Here is a 20086-nt window from a genome sequence, read left to right as displayed (position 1 = left end):
AATGACTTTGGACAGTTATTCTAATATCATTAGTACAAGAGAGGGTTAACTTAAGGCCCTGCTACTCATTCATAACAGATTTGCAATTGGAAAACCTCACAAACAAAGTAGTACTAAATACACCTCTACTGATATAAAATAAAGTTGCTCATTTGGAATCATTTAACAGCAGAACACAAGAATGAATAATGAAGAAGTCACTAAAGGTTTGATAGTTTGCTGCCATTGGTATCTATTTTTAAGAAAAAAAAAAGAAAAAAAACCCTAACAAACTAATTAACAGCCTACTTTCCAAATTATAGGTAAAGAGAGTAGTGGAAAACTGCAAACTTAATTCATCAATGATTTCATGGAATGTTGACAGAGGAAAATTTCTCTGAGAATAAATAGAAGTATGGTCTCCATGCTATTGTTCTGGTTTGTTGTCCGACAGTAAGAAATTGCAGTGCTATTGATCTCATCTCCTGGACTACTTACACTACAATAGTTTGTGGTCAGATAGACATCACACAATTTTATATTCAATGAACTTAATTTATCATAAAGTGCAGGGTTTTTTTCACATGTATAATGCCTATATTTGCCTGACATAACTAAAGTGCTGACTAAAAAAGTCATTAATTATCAGACCTTATTTTATGGCTCTCCATCTTAAGAAACCTGTACCTGCACTGCATCACATCTTCAAAAATGCAAAAAAAAAAAAGAAGAAAAAAAAGAAAAAAAAGGAAATCTTTTGAATGATGAGATCTGCTGATGATCCTTTCACCGAGTCCACTTCTGTTAGCTTTGTTTCGACTTTAAAAAAGAATCCACAGCAATAAGATACAAACTCTAAAAAGTATATGATATTTTTTCAAAGGAGATGTTAAATATATATATATATTTTCTACAGATGTAGCATATTCTGAACTCCCTTTTGAATAGAAAAGGTATAAAGCTAACTTGAAAAATGATGGAAAATGAAATCTATGGCTGTAGCTATGCAACAGCTCATCATTCCAGATGTTCCAACTGAGGAAATAATTCTATTCAATCTTTCTAATTTGTCCTATGTATTTCGGTGCACAAATGCAAAAGCCTGGAAGCGACAGTAGGCATGCTTTCTGAAAATAAGTGGTTTTTCTCATTTTCACACATAGTTGCCAAGCATAGGTTTGTTACTTACTGATTAGTAAGCTGTTCTGGACCCACAAACAGGTTGATACGAGATAGTCCAGTCCGTGTTCCAAGGAAGGCAACTTCTACTCCCTTGTCAGAATTTCTGAAATAGAGCAGAACACAAACAAAAATGTTTCCAGACAGTAAACAGATAAAGCTATATTACTGGTCTCTGAAAATACAAATGTACACACCTTTGAGTAAGATAATTTTAACTACAGTTGCTTTTTTATTTTTTAGTTAAAGTTTAGGTTGTGGCAAACATACAATGTAGAAATGTTATTTAGATGGTACACCTACACTTCAAGCCATAGCTGTGACTGCTGTTCCAGCATCAAAAACTTAGCTAGATTTAAACAGCTAGCTCAGAATCAAATGTAGCTGCCATTACGACTGCTATCTGCTGCTAGACCTTAGGAAAGAATGTGGTAGGTAGTTCAGGCCAAATGCTCTTTCTGCACTGCTATCAGGACCAAAGAAGCTGTTTTAAAAAACTAGCTCTTGTATGACTAGAAGAGCCTCACATGCTTTGTTCCAAAATGTCCTATCTTGTTAGTGTAAATGAGAATATGAAAGGGGATCAAGTCTCCGACTAGTATGTCTCTGAGGTTGTCGTCCTTGTTTTTACTGGACCTGTTGTTAATTCATTGTGTAGGAGGATTCCTAAAAGCCTTATACTTCTTATATACATTAACTGATGCCTACAGCATACTAGCATGCAATATTTTTCTATCTTTATCTTCAAAGAGGACACTGGGTAATCAGCCTGCTGAATTAGGTCTCACTGAATTTGATTTTACTCATTCAGTATGTGTTTCCAACAATATCTTTTTCTTGCAGCTTTTAGACATGATGCAAATTTAACAAAAGCTAATCAGGATAACTCCCAGAATTGCCTTTTATCAGCAGTTTCTGATGCAAACTGCTAATCTGCTTTCCCTAACATATATATCTTGTTGCTTAACACTTGGCTCTGGAAATAAGTAAAATAAAATAAAATAAAATAAAATAAAATAAAATAAAATAAAATAAAATAAAATAAAATAAAATAAATTCTGTATATAATTGTATATAATTTGTTCTGACACAAATTACCAGTTCAATAAACAGTTTTGATAAATTATGCATTAAATTCAATTATTCTAAACAATTGTTAGAAATAGTCTCAACTGTATGCTGTGCTTCATATACGTTCTCATCAGATATATTGTAAAATTTGAGTAACCTTATGCTACTGAGCATCATGATGTACAGTGCAACATAAACGATACTGAATTCAAAATTGGTGGTATTTAAGATACATTGGTTAATATGTTCTTTTAATTCTTTTTAATGTAGTTGAAAAATTAAAATTCCCGAGTAAATAAACTGAATGGAATGAAAAATCTGATTCAAATAAATCTTGGTAACTTGACAAAACATCAGGATTTGCAAAGCATTTTACCAATTTTTACGCATTGCTATTACATGTCAATCATGATAATAATGACATTCAAAGCTTACTTACTCTGATTTATTTAGTGCTAAACTGGTCCAATAAGCTTCAATTGGTGCACTCACCACTGCATCAAACAGAACTTCCTGGATCAATTCTTTATCACCTATAATGTTGTATTAAAATCAGTAAACACACATGCAGATAATTTTTGTTGCTGTTAGACAACTAAACAATGTTTTTTTTAGACTCTACTGTATTTTGTTCAAGCTTTTTGCAGTATAAAGCATTTACTATGTAATATTATATGATATGTAACTGCACTGTAGTTTTTTCTTATGTTATTTCAATGCATGAACAATTACTAATAACTATAAAGGAAACAAAAAACGCATTTTCCACTCCATGTAACACATTCCTGTATATATCTCACGCTTGCATTGTCATATAAAATGAGGTTAAAACTATTCTGTCCACTAAGTCACAAAAGCTTTAAGTTCATGAAAAGATCTCGGAGAAAATATGCTCTTATCTACGTGATTTTTTTTGTTTTGCAGTCCAGAAATGCTAACTCCATACATATTGTCCCTAAGGCACTCTGGAAATATCTGGTACATTTTTTAGAGGAGTGATCTAAGGATTGATTCAGACTAACTCTGTTTAACTTACGAAACCAGATGATAATATTGCATGGTATAGCTATACCATCTGAGCAGAAATTTGAATATTTGGCTCAGGCACACTGTTTACCATAAAACCCAGAATTCTGTATCATCTGTATTTTTACAGATCCTCTGGAAAACGCTCAAAAGCAAATGAAATTTGAAAGTGATATCAGCCATGCAATCCAATCTCAAGTTATCAAACTACGTAGCTTTGTGTTTTGTACAGGAAGTACAGTATAACAGTTTTTAGCTGGGATAAAGTCTACTACATGTATACTTAACAAAATACTTGCATTGGAGCAATGGCTCTTTTCCTGTGAGGTAGCGTTTAATTGCTTCTAACTGAGTCATTTGACGGTGTTCAGGATGCAAGTCAGTGTTGCAATAGGACCTGAGAACATATTGTCGAAACAGTAAAATGTTAATATGCATAAGCATGATCTCTCTTTGAACATAAAGAATTGGTTTCAGAAAGCACAAACAATATGAAGCCAAGAAGGGTAACAGACACCAATTTCATGCTTTGTTTAAGGCTTACCATTCATCTGCTAAAGATACATCAGGGTGTTCTAAATCATGTAAACCTGTAACAGGAATAATAATGGTTTATTTAGGGAGCAGTCTGGGTAACAGATGGTTATTAACATACACTCCATAACATAAACCCTTCCTTCTTGGAAAGTGCATTATTACCACAATATAATAAATCACAGTAAACTATTCAAATACATTTTAGAGTCTAACAGACTGGCAAAACCCAACTAAATCAGATCTAAAAATGAAAAGGAAGGAATAAATGTTTTTGCATTGACATGTTTAACACGTACAAACTGTTCATGCGATGTACTTGAAGTTGAGAAGAAAACCTGAACAGAGTAATGCACAATGGTAAAAAAACAAACAAAAAACCACCAAAAAATCAAAGACAACAAACAAACAAACAAAAAAATAAACACAAAAAAACCTCCTATTCATATTTCCTTGTTCTTTGTCTAGTGAAGTTCTTCACGCTAAAATGTATACTTCTCATTTTATGGGAGTTTTTCTCTTTCTCTTTTAAATAATATTTCTTTAAAAGGAACAAATCCCAAAGCCTAAGCACACTCACTATGAGCACAAATAGCAGTTCACAGGTTTGTTCAGAAAAGGTTTATTGTTCTAACTGGCCACGCAGATGCTTGTAAATAAGAACTATATCATTAGTTATATAGCACAATAAAAATGTACTTTGGCAATTTTCAAAACTCTTAAAGCATGTATCAATAGACAATAAGCAAATATAGTTCAGAAGGCAGGCTCTGGGTTTAACCCCCAGAGCGCATACTACATAAGGACAGAGCCATGGTGAATAAGGGCAAAGAGGGAATTCAAAACAAGAACACCAACTGTATTACTCAGAGAGGACAGAGATGTGCCAGTGATAGAGAAACAGTCAGAAAGACTAGAAAGAATGACAGAAAAGGAATGGTTGGATATGGCTCTGTTAGGGGGTGATGCATCTGAAAGGAAGTATCATAATGGCTGGCTGAGATGGATAATTGCGAGAGGTAGGTTGGGAACAGTTTGGAGAGTAAGTTCCAAGTTTCCTGCTGTGCTCTCTTCTTATCCAGATTTATTTATTTTTTTTTATTTACATATATTTTTTTGTGATTCATAAACTTTCAAACATTTCTTTTTATATATCTTCTTGGAACATGAACTTTTTTTTACCGAAACAAAGCTGAGCAACAAAGACCTGAAAAACTATATTAAAATCACCAATGAATTAAGAAGCAGAATTGGAAATAAAGATTTTGGAATAAAATCAGAAAAATTTCCTCTCCTGTAAGACTCATTTTGTCAGGAACTGCTAGAACCTCACCACCTAACAGTATAAAGCTCCTCCATGGATAGGTACACCATGTACAGAATGCTCAAGGAAAATTTATCGCTTTCTGCACTCCATGAAAGAAGGTTGTAATGAGGTGGGGGTCGATCTCTTCTCAGTACCAATGATAGAAGGAGAGGTGATGGCCTCAATTTGCGCGCCAAGGGAAGTTTGGGTTGGATGTTAGGAATAATTTCTTCTCTGAAAAAGAATGGTGAGGTATTGGAACACACTGCCCAGGGAGGCGATGGAGTCATCATCCCTAGAGGTGTTCAACAAGTTTGTGAAACACTGAGAGAAGGAGGGGAGATGATGCTCATCTAAAGAAAATTCAAGGCCTCACTATGCGTAATGTAAATGAAGAAAAAAATCCCATGAAGTAGAAGATCTTAAAAAATAAAATCTAATTCCCTCGTGGAATCTGCAGAGAAACATACAAGCTTTAGGTCTATCAGGTCAACAATTCAACTACTGTGTAAGGAACACGAGAAGGTAGAGAGTATCTTACCTTCTTCCACAGTTACATTCCCTCTGAAGAAATATTTTCCATGTCCTCTAGAGAGAGCCACACCTAAACTGTGCAGAGAAATAGAGCAGACTTCGAAATCTGTGACACAAAAACAGACATTCAGAGATATTTTCAATTCTAACATTTCTAGCTTGTGTATGCTTATTAACTTTAAAAAACTGTTTCCAAAGCCTCACTGACCACATTGTTTAACTAGCTGCTTCTGTAGGATCTGATGGATCTGTTCTGATGAGCCTACAACAACTGCCTTTATTAAGTGTGTTTAGAGGTGCAGTACATCAGTATTATCTTGCAAACTAATAAACGTGCCCCTCTAAGCTTACCCAGCACGACACATCTTCAGCTGAGCCTTGAACATACCTATGGCCTTACATTGAAGGAAACAAGACTAGGATGTTTAGAAACATGTAAGCGTTGGAATCAGTGGAGCTACTAAGAAAATAATTTCATATGTAGCAACAGCAGCACAATTCTTCTTGGATTATTCTGCTATTCATATCTTTTTCCTAGTTTAATATTCTTGCAATAACTTTAGCCTCATAAACTTTTACAGTTAAGTGCTTTGTTTTGTGTTGCTTTTCATCTACCATTAACAGAATTCAAATTTAATGAACCAGATGGAGGATACATGGCTCTTCATATGGAATACATACACAGATAACTGCCTTAAATGAATGAATGCCAGAAAGTATCCCAGGTTAGGATCCTGTCTGTAATCATTACAACTGAAAAGCATGGGTTCATCCTTTAAGGATATGTAGAGCCAACAAATCCAAGTGCACACATGATGCAATCAAAAGCTCAATCTGGAAATAGGCAGAAAGTAAACATCTTTGACATTTCAGTATATATTTTAATAAATGTTGCCCCTGCTGTCTTCCTGAAGCTATGTTCTCATCCCATCATAACTACATACAGATCATTTTGAAAAAGGAGAGTTTTACTACTATTATTTCTGTCCTAAGGATTAGAAGCCACACTGCACGCATATATGTAGTCACACATCTGTTTACTAAATAGAGTAAGAATGGCATTCCACAAAAATTACACTGAGTTTAACAACACATGTGTGGATTTTAAGAAGAATAAAAACATGCATCAGAGATGAGAGATGTGCCTATATTTTCTCTATGTAAAAACGTATCTTGAGTTCTGTGATGAGGTTCCATTGAAGAAAATTTCAGTTGAGTATTACAACTATGTCTCCTGCTTTAAGCATAAAGTTCAGTCAACATTATTTTATCAAAGGATTATTTCTAACTCAAATATGAGCATTTATTAAGTGACTTCTTGCCTTTTCTTGTTTTTGCTAAGAAGCATGGCAAAATAACATGGCTGCCTTGCTCAGTTTTATTTACACAAATACACTCTAGGTAGTTCAGAGAAACAAAATATCCAAACCTCAAAATAGAAATGAAATACTACCTCATTTTACACTACATTTTGTTGTTGAAAAAATCAAAATAAAGCTCAATATGTAATTACTTAAATGGATTACAGTATTTATAGTTCTCTACGTACTTGCGAAAGCCTTTCGTTCAAAGTAAACCTCAACTGAATATTTTTTTAATGAAACGTAAGCCATGACAAACACTGAAGGTTTGCCTGTGTGAGCTTGCACAAACTTTCCATCCCTGGAAAAGCTGAAAGGAATGCTAGTTAGCTCCTTTCCCTTGCTATTTCCAGCATTGTCCAGGGATATTTTATTGTCAGCTTTTGCTGATGAGCTTTTAATGAGTTCACAAGCTCTGTACAAATGCAAGTCCAGTGAGTCTGATGAAATGGCCATTTATTATGGTCGGCTCTACCTGAATGGAGTACCCTTGATGTCTGTATAATAGTAGTCATTTGTCATCACCAATACCCGTTTCTAGATTCAGAACAAGAAAGTCAGAAAGGAAGGGGGAAAACAGTTAGTTTGCCATAAGAAAAGTATAAAAAATTCAAGCAGTTAGTCAGTGATAAAAAATTACAAGCAATGTATACATTCAGGAGTGATAAAATATACCATGGTGAATAGCGTTTATAGTAATCTATCTTAAAAATTGCAAAAATTAAAAAGAAAAACAAAAACAAAAGCAAACTGCTTGCTTTATAACTAGTTGGAAGAATATTTCAAACATTACCCCTTTGTCCACCGTCTTCTTCACTTCCATGGAGAATTTTCCTGTTTTGCGATTCACCATTGCATTTCGAAGCTAAAGTGAAGGAAATGTGTATCAAATGCTCTATTTACAAATTCCGCAATTCTTTGAGCTCTTTGCTACATTCATTTGACCTAAGCATTCATTTATAATAGTTCTGCTAGTCATGAAACAAACCCCTTCCAGATTTAATGGTAGTATAGGCCAAGGCTCCTGCCACAGAACTTCAGGCAAACTGTGGAGGTGTGAAAGCAGTTCTCAGCATCCTTAATGGTAAAATAGCTCTTCTGTAGTAATCTGGATTTTACACAGGATAAACAGTTTAACTGAAAATTATTATGCCGTTGCTATAGAGGAGGTTAAGCACTAGACTTGATGCCTGGAGTTAGACCAAGGCTCGTTTTAAAATACTTCATAGTCATATATAAAATACCAAAAGAAAAAGAGAAAAGCCCATTTATGACCTCATTATTCACTCTGCTGCTTCTGGTCTCTACATTTGGTTGCACCCCAAACCAGCATAAGAAACTACATCCCAACTGCACCAAAAATTGCAAGTAGTAGAAGCATGACAGCCCATTTGATCAGTAACCTGTTGCAATGGGAACACACAGCTCCAGGCTCTATGATCTACTCACAATTATTTTTCAAAGAGAGGAAACTCAAAGTTGCTATGAAAAAAATATGTATACTCAAAGTGTTCATACAGAATGATTTACCTTCTATTCTGCTGGTTAAATCTGTTCCTATTTGGACTGCCACAAATGTCCAGTCACTTGTGATTCCAAGGTGTCTTCCTGTGCCTGTGTACCCTTCAGTAACTTTATGCCAGCTTCTGCATGAGTTCCAGGTGTTGTGCTGCAAATCCCTTACACATCATATGCATTTCTTAGCACATCTATTTGTTCCCCAGAAAAGGAGAGACTTCCTCCCAGAGGACGTCAGTTGGCACAGTCTCTCTTTTAGTGGAACAGGACATGGCTGTTCATCAGGGCAATGCACCAAAATCATGAGGTGCACCTAGCAAGGTGCACAGGCTGCACTGCCATTTTTTTTTAGCCCACCTGAGAATGGGGATGTTGGGCTGAAATTAAACTACGACCTGGTTTCTGAGAAATTCTCAGCATTTGTATTCTGAATTTGTCCACCTTCCTGTTCTGGATTTTAGGGAAGAAATTAAAAACTTACTACTTAGCAGTTATACCATAGAAACATGAAAGTATTTTATGCTCTCAAATTTACAGATGGAAGAAGCAGAAAGTTTAGGTGCTTTTTAAGGGATATCTTCAATTACAAAGTGACATTGCCATACTTGTGGGACACTTCTTGTGGCAAGAAACATCTATAAATTAAATCTCCCACAACAACAATTTTCATTACAATGGGAACTCTTCAATACTGCTAGTAAATTCCCACCGCCTTGTTAGAGGTACTGAAACTGCAGAATAACATCAACAAAACAAGCTTTTTTATCTCTCTTCTATTGCTTATCTGTCTGAACACAATTTTGGACGTAGAGTTCTTGCAAAATAAATATTTCTTGTTTTTCTGTACTTCGTGCCATTCATTGCCAGATTGGGCAATTCAGACAGATTTTAATCAAAATTTGTGAAGATAGTCATGTCAGTGCACTCTGCAGACTTTTTGAGATAGTACAGAGTGAAAAGAGAACGCCCAAAATTGCCAGTGAAATATCTGGTTTTATTTTCATGATGAAGTTATGTATGGCTGACCTATCTAAAACTGCAAACTTTGCCGCTTTTTAATTCTGGAGTATCTACATTTGAATTAACAGGCTTACTCTTCTGACAGTGAGTGTAAAAGGATAATTTTAGCTGGGGGCATGTATAAAATAAAGCATATATTTTACTGCAGTTTTTTTAACAATACATAATAGGCAATTCTGGAAATATTTTCCCATTTTAACTTTTGTGGTTTTGTACTTGGAGAGCTGGTCTTAATTAACCATCTACTTTCTAACATTTACAGAACAGTTCCATTTATCTTTAACATGGTTTTCATTTTTTCCTACTGGTCCCTGCAGTTGTCTGAGATCCATTCCTCTCACAAGCCTCAGGCAAGTCACAGATTTATGAAAAGGGCCTCCAACTCTCAGTAGTGTTTAAGATCAAATCTGCATGTGGAACTTAGAGTTTGACTTTCCTTTGTCTTTTTGCTTGTGATTACATTTCTTGGCTTTGTAATCCGGTTTCCCAGCTCTTCTGCAGTCCCATCTTCCTTCTCAAGTGCATAAAATAAGTAATTCCTCAATTGGCTTTGAGCCCCAAAGAGTCATTCATAGTGTTTTATTAAAAACAAGAAACAAAACAAAACAACAACAGCAACAAAAAAAACAAACAAAAATAGCCTCCAGAACAACAAAAATAAATCTTCATTCAGCTAGAAATCACAGTATATTATAAAATGAAGTAAAAGCAAGATGGCAGATACTTCAAGCTGAAAAATTAACAGATGAATATATACCTGCACCAACTCTATTTCATAGCAAAAAAACTTCTAAACGTACTTCTGCCACTTTTTCCTTATTGAATTTCTGGAGAAAACCTATTCATTCACCTCTTTATAGATAAGTATTACTACTCTTTCAACTAAATGTCTTCCAATCAATTGCTAACAATCAAGTTTCACTGCTATAGTGTGAGATCATTCTATATACTTGGAAAATTATGCAACCACTGAATTAATGTAGTAAAAAGTAAGCAACCTAATCAGCCTCCACATAAGTTTTTAATGGGAGACAAATATACCAATAGTTTTCTATGTTGCTAAAGGCAGCTCTATGAATACATGAATTCTTTCCCTCTATGGTGGAACAAACAACGCTTTACTACTAAAGCTTGGAAAAAAAACAGAACAAAGTCTTTCTCTAGATCTAATGTCATTAAAGACTCTGTCTGTAGCTCTGATATTCTTTTATTTCATTCCTCTTTCTCATTTATTCTGCTATTAGTGTTTCAGACAGTAAGCCTCTCCAATGACCTTAGAAAGGTGGTATAAATGACTGACTTGTATATTATTTCATAAACACAAAACACGTGTAATAATACCAGGCTTGCTTTTAAAAATAACTGTAAAAATATGACTTGCGGTTTTTTTCCTGTTTAGATAATTACATCAAGTGTCCACTTGTGTGTGGCATTGCTAAAATAATAGGAAAACCTGAAGAATGCTACGATTTTTTTCTACTATACTCAACACGTTGTTTTTACAGAAAACACCTTGCCACTGACCATCAAACAGTAAATGGGCATGCTTTTACAAAACGACTGTTGTCCAATGCTACGATATCTAGTTGTTTTGCATTATGTATTAAATATTTCTCAAGAATGATTTAAATTATGATTTATCATTTTTTTTTCCTTTTTTTTTAAACAATTAATTACTGTACACTGGAGCGGGTCCTTTCTACAAATGCAATGCTCGATTTAGTTTACTTCCAGTGTAGATAAATATTTTTCTCATTCAAAGGATGAAATATTAGGACATGTTGTTTGTTTCTATGTCAAAATTAAAAATCACTTTTTAACTTTTTTACGTTAAAGGGAAAGATAAATTTTATGTATGTATCTTTCATCAGAATGTGAAATTTAACTTTCCTTAGGTTTCCAGATTTGAAAAATTCAACTTCTGTTAAAAATTTTCAAAAAATCTCGCAGAGCTTGGGGGTTTTGAGGAAAACAGAGAGAGCTGAATCCGGACTTCTTGCTTTCATGTGCATTCAGAACAAATCACAGTTATAAATAAAACGTAATTTTCAATGTCTGATAAATGCTTCAATATTACTTTAACCAAACCACTGAATTTCTAAGAGATCATAAATAATGAATGATTAAAACTGTAGAAATTAAACAGATAAATTATTGGAAGAGGTAAAAAGTAACAAAAACAAAGAGAAACAAGAAGAAAAACAAATTCATGAAGGTTTAAAAGCCGTACTTAACTACTGCAATAACATTTGAAAGGAGAGAAGAAACTTTAAAAAGGTCATTTGCAGAGGAACTGATTGAGTAATATGCTGTCAAAGATAAAAGGTAAGGTATGAAGTCAGCCTGATTGCCAAGATTACAGAAGGCTGGTACAGAACGTGAACATCTAATGAGGAAGTCTTAAGTAATGTATGCACAGAACACCACGCAAAACTATACAAAAAACACCCCAGTGCACAAGTTTAAGTAAGGACTAAGATGGCCTCCTAGGAAAGGATGGGAGCAATCTATCACCTGATGAAACAGTCATTGCTAAAAACATAAATGAACTGTTTCACTATTCACAAAGAGGGTGGGGAGAGAGAAACGTCTATGAAAAACACAGACATGCAGTCTTGACTTTGGTAGTGGAGAACTGATGGGGGGAAAAAAAACAACCCTAAATTACAGGACAGAAAGGGGAACACCTGGAAAGTTATGATTTAATTAAGGACAGTCAGCACGGATTCACACAAACCAAATCATGCCTAACAGATCAGACTTATTGAGGAAATAACAGAAAGACCAGGCAAAGGTTAAGCCGTGGACGTAAGGAAAGTTTTTGATACAGTATTGCAGAAAAAGGTAAGTCTTTAAGATAAGAAAGAATAAGAGTGAATCACAGAGTAGATGGAGTGCTGAAAAATGAGTTTACCAGAACGAATTGTGTGCATAACAGATGATAGACAAGGAATGAATGGTTCTGCAGCTACTTATATGCCTGAAATTAGGAGTTTTGAGAGAATCTTTTACGACTCTGTTCTGAACAGAGAATCCAATTTGCTTATTCATATGGATTTCGTACATTAAGGAAAAAAGTTCTCATTATTTCATTAAGGAAAGCAGAATCTCCTAAAAAGAAGTTAGGCACCTTCCTTCATTTCTGAGCTTCAGCAGTTGTCTGGAAGGGCCCGAGAGAGATATTCTCTTTCTCTAAAAATATACAACAGGATGCGTGGAGCATGCAAGTTGGGTGACAAGTTTTACCAAACATACAAGGAGTCTATGTTAGTGGTTCACGTGCATTTACATATAAGTGAGAATCAATATATATTTAAAAAAAAAAAAAAAAGTTATGAAATTCTGAACCAGGCAAAGTGGACTACTGTTTTTCCCTTTCTGAGAGCAGTCAAGTGGCTGATAACTACTTGAACAATTTCCAGGTACAGTCTTTCTGATACGGTTTTAAAACACACGCTTACCACATCATCTCTGTCTTCCCACTCAACCTCAGAAAGATCCACACTACTGTAGTTGGGCTTTCTTCGTTTCTTCCCTTCTTCATACTGGCATAAAAAAAGAACGAAATGTTTAGCACATCCTGTACAAAAATTTTGTAACAGAAGTGTTTTTTATTATTTTTTTTTAACTTGGATGTATGCTGATTTTGTTTGGAAATGCTTTGACTAACAGAGTGGACAGCTTAATTGATAGATAATGAACAACACTGCTGGAAAAATATACTCTGTGCACTGAAAATATACTTCATACATGATTATTTGCATGAACTGTTGCCATGATATGAAACTGTTCTTGAAGGACACACAGAGAAGTCAAACTCAGCAGTTGTACCTTTTCTTCTCATATGGAACCTTACAGGAGACCTTCCTCGTATAGTTTATGTTAAGTGTCTCAAACTAACAATCTCAGCTGTACAGGAAGTTATATTTGCTATAATCTTATCAAGAAAATGTTTACACGTTTCTCTTTAAACAAGATAAGATGCAAGTCTTGGGAAGTGTGGTGTTAACATTTGCTGATACTACATTTAATCTACAACTTCATGGGAAAAAAGTAATATACTAATAATTTATAGTTGGTTTTTTTTTTATCACTAGTCACTGTTACCCTGTAAATCTCACATTTTAAATAAACATTCTAGTGACAAATTGATTTGACACTGGGGAATTTATAATATAGGAAATTCTGCCCTCTGCTGAACATTCAAATGAGAGAGCCCACTAGTGTTACAAAAAGCCTGATCAGTGGAAGAAGAAAAGTATTTAGAAAAGTCTGTGAACAGTTAAGAAAAAATACAATAATCTATTTGAAATGTTTAAAAATGGGAGCAGATCTGTGCAATATGAAATAACGTCCATTTATCTTTTATTATGCAAATAAGGGGGAGGACCACCAGAAGTCTTCCCATGAGTTATGATGAGAGATGCTGAGAACTGTGAGAATTACTCCAATTCTGCAACTCCTCAGAAACAGAATGATAGGATAGAGATTGCACCCGTAAGGGACAATATGTGTCTGATTCTCCTCCCTCAGGACAGGACCACCATATCACCAATCAAAGCTCTAAGTGCTCAGTATTGTTTATCACTGGGGTCATTGCAGCAGAAACCTGCAGTCCTCATCTGCACATCACAGAGAGGCCATGGAGAAAACCTGGTCTCTGAGCATTTCAAAGGTTACTCCCATCCTGAAACTTTCCTTTCCAAATTATTCTCACGTGAATCTCACCATTGGTTTTGTAGGGTAGCAGTATTTAAAAACAAGCATGACAAAGCTGCTGAATTGTAACCACTGGTTTCGAGATATTGGAAGAACAGTAATATTTCTGCTAGTACAAAATTATTTCCCTCAAAAGAACTTGGAAACAGTTATTTTTGCAGAATCAGTCTTTTGGGAATCTATGTGGGATAAAATCCTGAGTCAATTCTCATTCTCATAAAAAAAAACTCATTCATAAAAACATCCTAGCTACTCTGTCGGTGCAACTCTCAAACTGACTTCTGACAGTTCATATGAATGTAACAAAAGAATAATTTAATGCATTTTTACTGCCCCTTTGCTAGAAGTTTGCATTCTCAGAACAAGCAGGGTGTCCTCTTCTGGGCTGATGCTATTCAACAGATGGGATATTCAGAGATATAAAGATTTTCCCATTTCAGTCCATATCCATAAGCCAGATTGTGAATTCAAGTATCTCAAGGCTGCAATTAATTCTTGCTCCACAACTACGCTCTGATAGCTTATACAACTATACACAAATACAGAAGTACAAAACTTGGAAGCCCCTATAGTTAATTATCAGAAGGATAAAAAGGAGAGGATAACATCTGCTTCATGAGCAGGACTTCATTTTGTTAACTTTCTATTCTTTGCAAACCTCTAATTGTGGCTGCAGCTATATCAATATTATCTTTAATCGTTACAAGGACTAACTATGCCTATTCTCTGTGGCCGCATCAATTAACCAAGCAAAGCTCTGGTCTTATTTATTTACACCAGCACAGGAATTGTGGGAGTAGAGATCCAAAATACTGAGAGCTGAAAAGTGTTACATAGAAATTAACTGGGATCATTTGAGTAGAACAAATGTGAAACAACTCCTGTACTGTGTCCAATGTTTAATTACATCCTTACTCACAGATGTTGAAGGGCTTCTGGGCTATACTGCATTCTCAGACACATGTGCAAGTCCTTACTTATGACAATAGGAGTTGATCTTGTGTGTCTGACAGCAGAAGTGGGCTTCAAGAATATAATAAATTGTTTGTATCATATTGATTATGGGGGCTTTATTTATTTCAATTATATAGATTCCATATTGTGGATGCAAAAAGCAAAAACAAAATCCAAAAGCAACCAAATGAACTGCTGCATAAAACATTCAAAGTTCTGCAGCAAAGCCAGAAATGGAAGTATCCATGTGTTAAAAATTCAGATGAGTAGAAAGCAAGCCAAAATCCCAGTGCTTAAGCAAGCAGAAGACTCCATACACACTTGAATAAACTGAAAGTGCAGATCTTAAACCATATTTAGGACAGGAAGTAATAAAGTACTAAGAAGTCTAACTTCTCAATCTGTTATTACACTTTAGGGGACTAGTGTTAATTCCTACACAGGAGTTCAATATGTGAAGAATATGTTTATGATATAGCTCGGGAAAGAACGGCAGAGAAAATAAAAATTCAGTTTCCAGCAAGGATAGGATTTTGTTCTGATAACAAAAATAGCAGTTATTTCTATATGTGGGTATCTTTACTTACACGTCTATTTTTTTTTAGTGAAGATTACTCCTTACAGTAAATTTACTTATTCATATGTAACTATGACCTAAAACATAAATGCAAGGAGATCAAATGTCAAGTATTTCATGCAACTACAATTCATTCTTCTCTAGTTTCATTCTACTTTTACTGCTAAACTAATTTCTCAGTAAAAGTTATTCATGGGCATAGAAGCAATTCACCAGCTTTTAAGAATGACATTCATCTATGCCATTTTCTTTGGTAGTGTACTGAATCTAGCTTCACTTTTATCTCTGTCTGAGACTCCTGGGTGAAGTATAAAATACTGATTGAAGACTGAAGCCAATCCCATTCGCAAGATTACTATAAAGCTCTGAAACAAATTAGTAAGGAACCCATTGGGAAAGATAGAAACTAGGAGCTCTACCAAATTGCACTGATTTAAGTGCATAAGGAAAAGAGCTAGATTTAGACTGTGTGATGTTAATCTACTTGGGCCAGTATAAATTGTGTGGTGATATTATAGAGTAGTTAAAACCTGGAAAAATATGATAGCCAGTGAAATACCTGGACTGTGAATAAAGAATCTTTTAGTCTGCTCAGAATTCAGTGCTAGCTCCAATAGCCTTTTGTTTGTGGGAAGAACAGGGGAAATGATTTTATTTGGTAATCAGAATGAGCTTTATCTTACTGACTATCTTTTATTTGAGGCTTGGCCAAACTGTTATAGCACTGGGTCATTCAAACAATGTGCGACATGTACAGTTTAAGGACTGAATCACATTTTTTCACCACCTCCCATACAACCATTTACGTTTGCCATTCTTAAGCTCTTTGATTTTATTTTTTTTTTTAAACACAAGCAGTCCCAAACCATCTGCACTAAATACAGCCCCGTGTTTATTAAGTCAAAGTATAGCCATCTGATCACAGAAGGAGCAAGCTACATCTTAACAGCTGCAAGCCTTGGGTCTAAGGTGATTGCAGTTTCTCAGAAGTGCTCCATCTGGATAACTGGGAGGTATGAGAGTTGCTCTGATAGCATCAGGGTAACTTCACATTGCCTTGAAAGCATCACTAAACTTCAGTGAACTTGCCTAGCCCCGTTTGTAGAATCATCTGGGAGAAAATATGATAGCGAGAAAGTATCTAATATGACAACCAAAAGCTTAAATTTGTAGAACACTCATGGGTATCAAGTCAGAAACAAAGTTGCTTGCTGTACAAAGGTCCTTTTAAAATATATAATTTTAAGTAACATTATGATTTCCTTAGGAAAAGAACTTCTCTTTCCAAAGGGAGACTTTCATGATAAGCCTATTATTTAAGTCATTAATCCTGAAGTTTCTAGGTTATGGTTGGCAGTGAAAAACAGTTATTTTGGACTCGTTTTTCATGCCAGATAGTAGTAGAAAAAAAAAACAAACTGCCACGCTATAAAATTTCCAGCAACACTGCACAGAAAAGCCGACAACAGGAGCCATATCATTCATTGGGGTAAAGAGAACAACACAATTTGAATTTTCCAGGAAGAGAAAAAGCAGGAGCAATCAAACATACCACATACACAGAAGAACCTTCTAGCAAAATAAAAATAAAAATCTTGTGCCACATGTATTTGTATTTCTCTATTTACAACTATAACATATGTGTTTGCATTACAGATACTGCAGAAATGGTTGAATCGATGAAACAACATATGGAAATACATAGCAGGAGGTAAAAAGCAAGGGAACAGAAAATAGCTCTAAGTCACACATCTACAGACTGAACAAAGAATACATTGGCTGAGCTCGCATTTTCAGGTGGATTGCAGTTGACTAGCAATGCATCATGTATGTAATTTACTAAGCTGAAAAAAACAAAACAACCTCTCTATTTAGGATTTTATTTGCATTCTCAGGACCTTATCATTCAGGATTATGTAAAATAGGCAGCTGCTTATAATTATTTGGGGTTTGAGTAGAAATAATTAAAAACATCTGCCTTTATCTTAATACTACCAGACTTTAACCCGTGAGCTCAGTTATACCTAACTTCAAAGCTCAAAGCAAAGAATAAAAGAAAGCTTCACATATTGCTAACAAATTTTCAGTGATTCATTTATATGTACAACCAGTTATTCAACAGCCGTCAAACCTTTAATTATCTTTTAAATATATGTAATTTTGCACTTCTAATTAGACAGCAATTTAATGCTCTCACAGGGATTCAGATGGGCTGTCGTTTTTAAAATGTAAACTCCAATAGGAATAATCATTGGCATTCAAGTGATTGAATTCTTCAGTTATTTAAATGAACGTGAGGCATTTACACTGTTCAAATCATTTAAATATTCTGCTGTCAGCTACAGCTGTAGAGTTTTATGGAGTCGCTGAATAAAGCAAGGGTAAGTGTAGGTTATCTTACGTTCCAGGCGGGACTCCCCAGAGAGAAATGAGATTTGCTGCTTATGAAAGGCTAACACTGCTTAAGTGGGGCATTAATGTTTCCCCTGAGACTCGCGTTTCTCTGTTTTTCTATATTAGGAGAAACAAATTTTCCCAGAATTTACAGCTACAAAAGACTTAATATTGGTCTAGCGATCTTTAAATACACCCAAGTCCTTCAGCTAAATGCAATATATCATGATAGTCAACAAGTTTTAAATGGCAAATTATTCAGGCAGCTAAACCGCCAATGTATTCCATCGAAGGTATTACAATATATTCCAGGGCTTTGAGTTCTACTTGCAACGTTCCCAATTAATATTAATCAGAAGCAAATAAAGATGTGCATCATTTTAAAGAAAACAATTTGTCAATTGGTTTACAGTGATAAAAAGTGCATTCACATACAGCCATTCGAGAATTGTCACTACTTGTCTTCCAGAGTTTTTACTCATTAGGAATATCTGCCTCAGTTTCCGTGGGGGGACAGAAAGCTTTAATTTCAATTCAGAAACACTATAAAATCCTCAGTCATCACTGATGTTATTGGATTAGGGAAAGGGATACCATAATCGACTCATGTAATTGGTAAAACAGTCCTCATTTTACTTTTATAAAAATAATGGTAGAATGCGAATAAAATAAGCGATTTGATTCTGTAACAGATATATTTCTTTAAATGTGCATTTTCTTTAGTCAGGAACCTGAGCTTCTTGGCTGGGAACTCTGAGCATTCTACCTTAAATGAACCTGATAATTACTGAAAATGAAATTCCTCTTTATTCCCTGAACAGAAATACAACTCCTACTGCCAGCTCCGAATCACTAAAGCTGCAGACTTCACAAAAGCTACCAGCAGTCCTGCTATTCTTCGTTGAAACCACAAATATTACGATGATGGAGCAAAAGTAAAAGCCCTTGTAACGAGATCAGATTCACAAAGGTGTCCCTCTGTGACTACGGCAGGCACTGCTCATTCAGTGGCATTCTTTAACTTCCCTGTAACCCCACCACGCCTTCATCAGACGGCAGTTTTCCTCCAGCACCTCCATTTAACAAACTGCAGTGACAGCTCTGTAAGGACCAATCAGCCAGAAGTAACACAGCAGTTGTTTTTAAGTATATGAAAAAGTCTGCAGCATCTGTTTGTTATCCTTCCTTTGCCTTCAGTGCACTCAATTCATTGACAATCTGTAACATGATAAATTTTGCATCTTAACTGCTACAAGTGTGAGCAGAATAACAAAAAAATAGGCAATGAAAGCTGGCATAACTGTTACTGAAAAAAAAGACTCCTCGTGCACATTTAAAGCATGTGCAGGGACCTTTCCTAACCAAGTCACTGTCTTCAAAACCTGAGAAATTCACTCACAACTCCCAACAAATTCTTTTCTTTCCTTGAGAAAAATTCATCATTTTAAGTTTCATAGAAAATTTCAATTTGTATCATAAGATTTAAAGAATTATCTCCTGGAAAATAATTAAGAACACCTTTCCCCACCACCACCACTACACTCTGTAGAAAATAATGACTTGTAATTAAATACAGCATTCTGGAAGCATTTTGATATGGCATTATTGGCGTTTGTTTTTGAAAAAACATGACCTTCAGCTACAGTTTCTAGAATTACCACGAAAAAGAGGGCAAGTGAAGGAGAAGAAGAAAAAAAGGACTTGTCAGTTTTGAAACTAAACACGAAATGAAAAGTAACGTTAAAAAGTAAAAACTAAACTTACTCAACTGTTCTGCAATTAAAAACAAAATTAAAAATGACAGTAATAAGAAAGAGCTTTGAGATAGAGCAGCACGGGGATAAGGACAGTTTTCAGCGCTTTCCCGTCCTCAAGCCGCAGCCCGAAGTCTCTCAAGCCGCCCCGCCGGGCGGT

The 20086-nt window shown here is 35.1% G+C and overlaps 1 protein-coding gene across 3 annotated transcripts in view; it reads right to left on the bottom strand.

The window, feature by feature from the left end:
- Window positions 1–20086, bottom strand: part of CACNA2D3 (calcium voltage-gated channel auxiliary subunit alpha2delta 3) — a 399128-nt gene that overhangs the window by 81062 nt on the left and 297980 nt on the right. For all 3 annotated transcript variants that reach the window (XR_004161297.1, XM_031555548.1, XM_010718481.2), the window contains exons 17-24: window positions 12990–13073; window positions 7784–7855; window positions 7466–7527; window positions 5637–5704; window positions 3800–3845; window positions 3555–3652; window positions 2669–2762; window positions 1169–1264 (exon numbers count right to left, since the gene is read on the bottom strand). Coding sequence is in view for 2 of the 3 variants with exons in the window: in XM_031555548.1 (XP_031411408.1) it covers window positions 1169–1264; window positions 2669–2762; window positions 3555–3652; window positions 3800–3845; window positions 5637–5704; window positions 7466–7527; window positions 7784–7855; window positions 12990–13073 (620 nt within the window). In the remaining variant the exon portion in view is untranslated. The remainder of the gene's footprint in view (window positions 1–1168; window positions 1265–2668; window positions 2763–3554; window positions 3653–3799; window positions 3846–5636; window positions 5705–7465; window positions 7528–7783; window positions 7856–12989; window positions 13074–20086) is intronic.

Source organism: Meleagris gallopavo, chromosome 14 (genome assembly GCF_000146605.3).
Source record: "Meleagris gallopavo isolate NT-WF06-2002-E0010 breed Aviagen turkey brand Nicholas breeding stock chromosome 14, Turkey_5.1, whole genome shotgun sequence".
In the NCBI taxonomy this organism is placed as follows: domain Eukaryota; kingdom Metazoa; phylum Chordata; class Aves; order Galliformes; family Phasianidae; genus Meleagris; species Meleagris gallopavo.
This window is presented reverse-complemented; position numbering and strand designations above follow the sequence as displayed.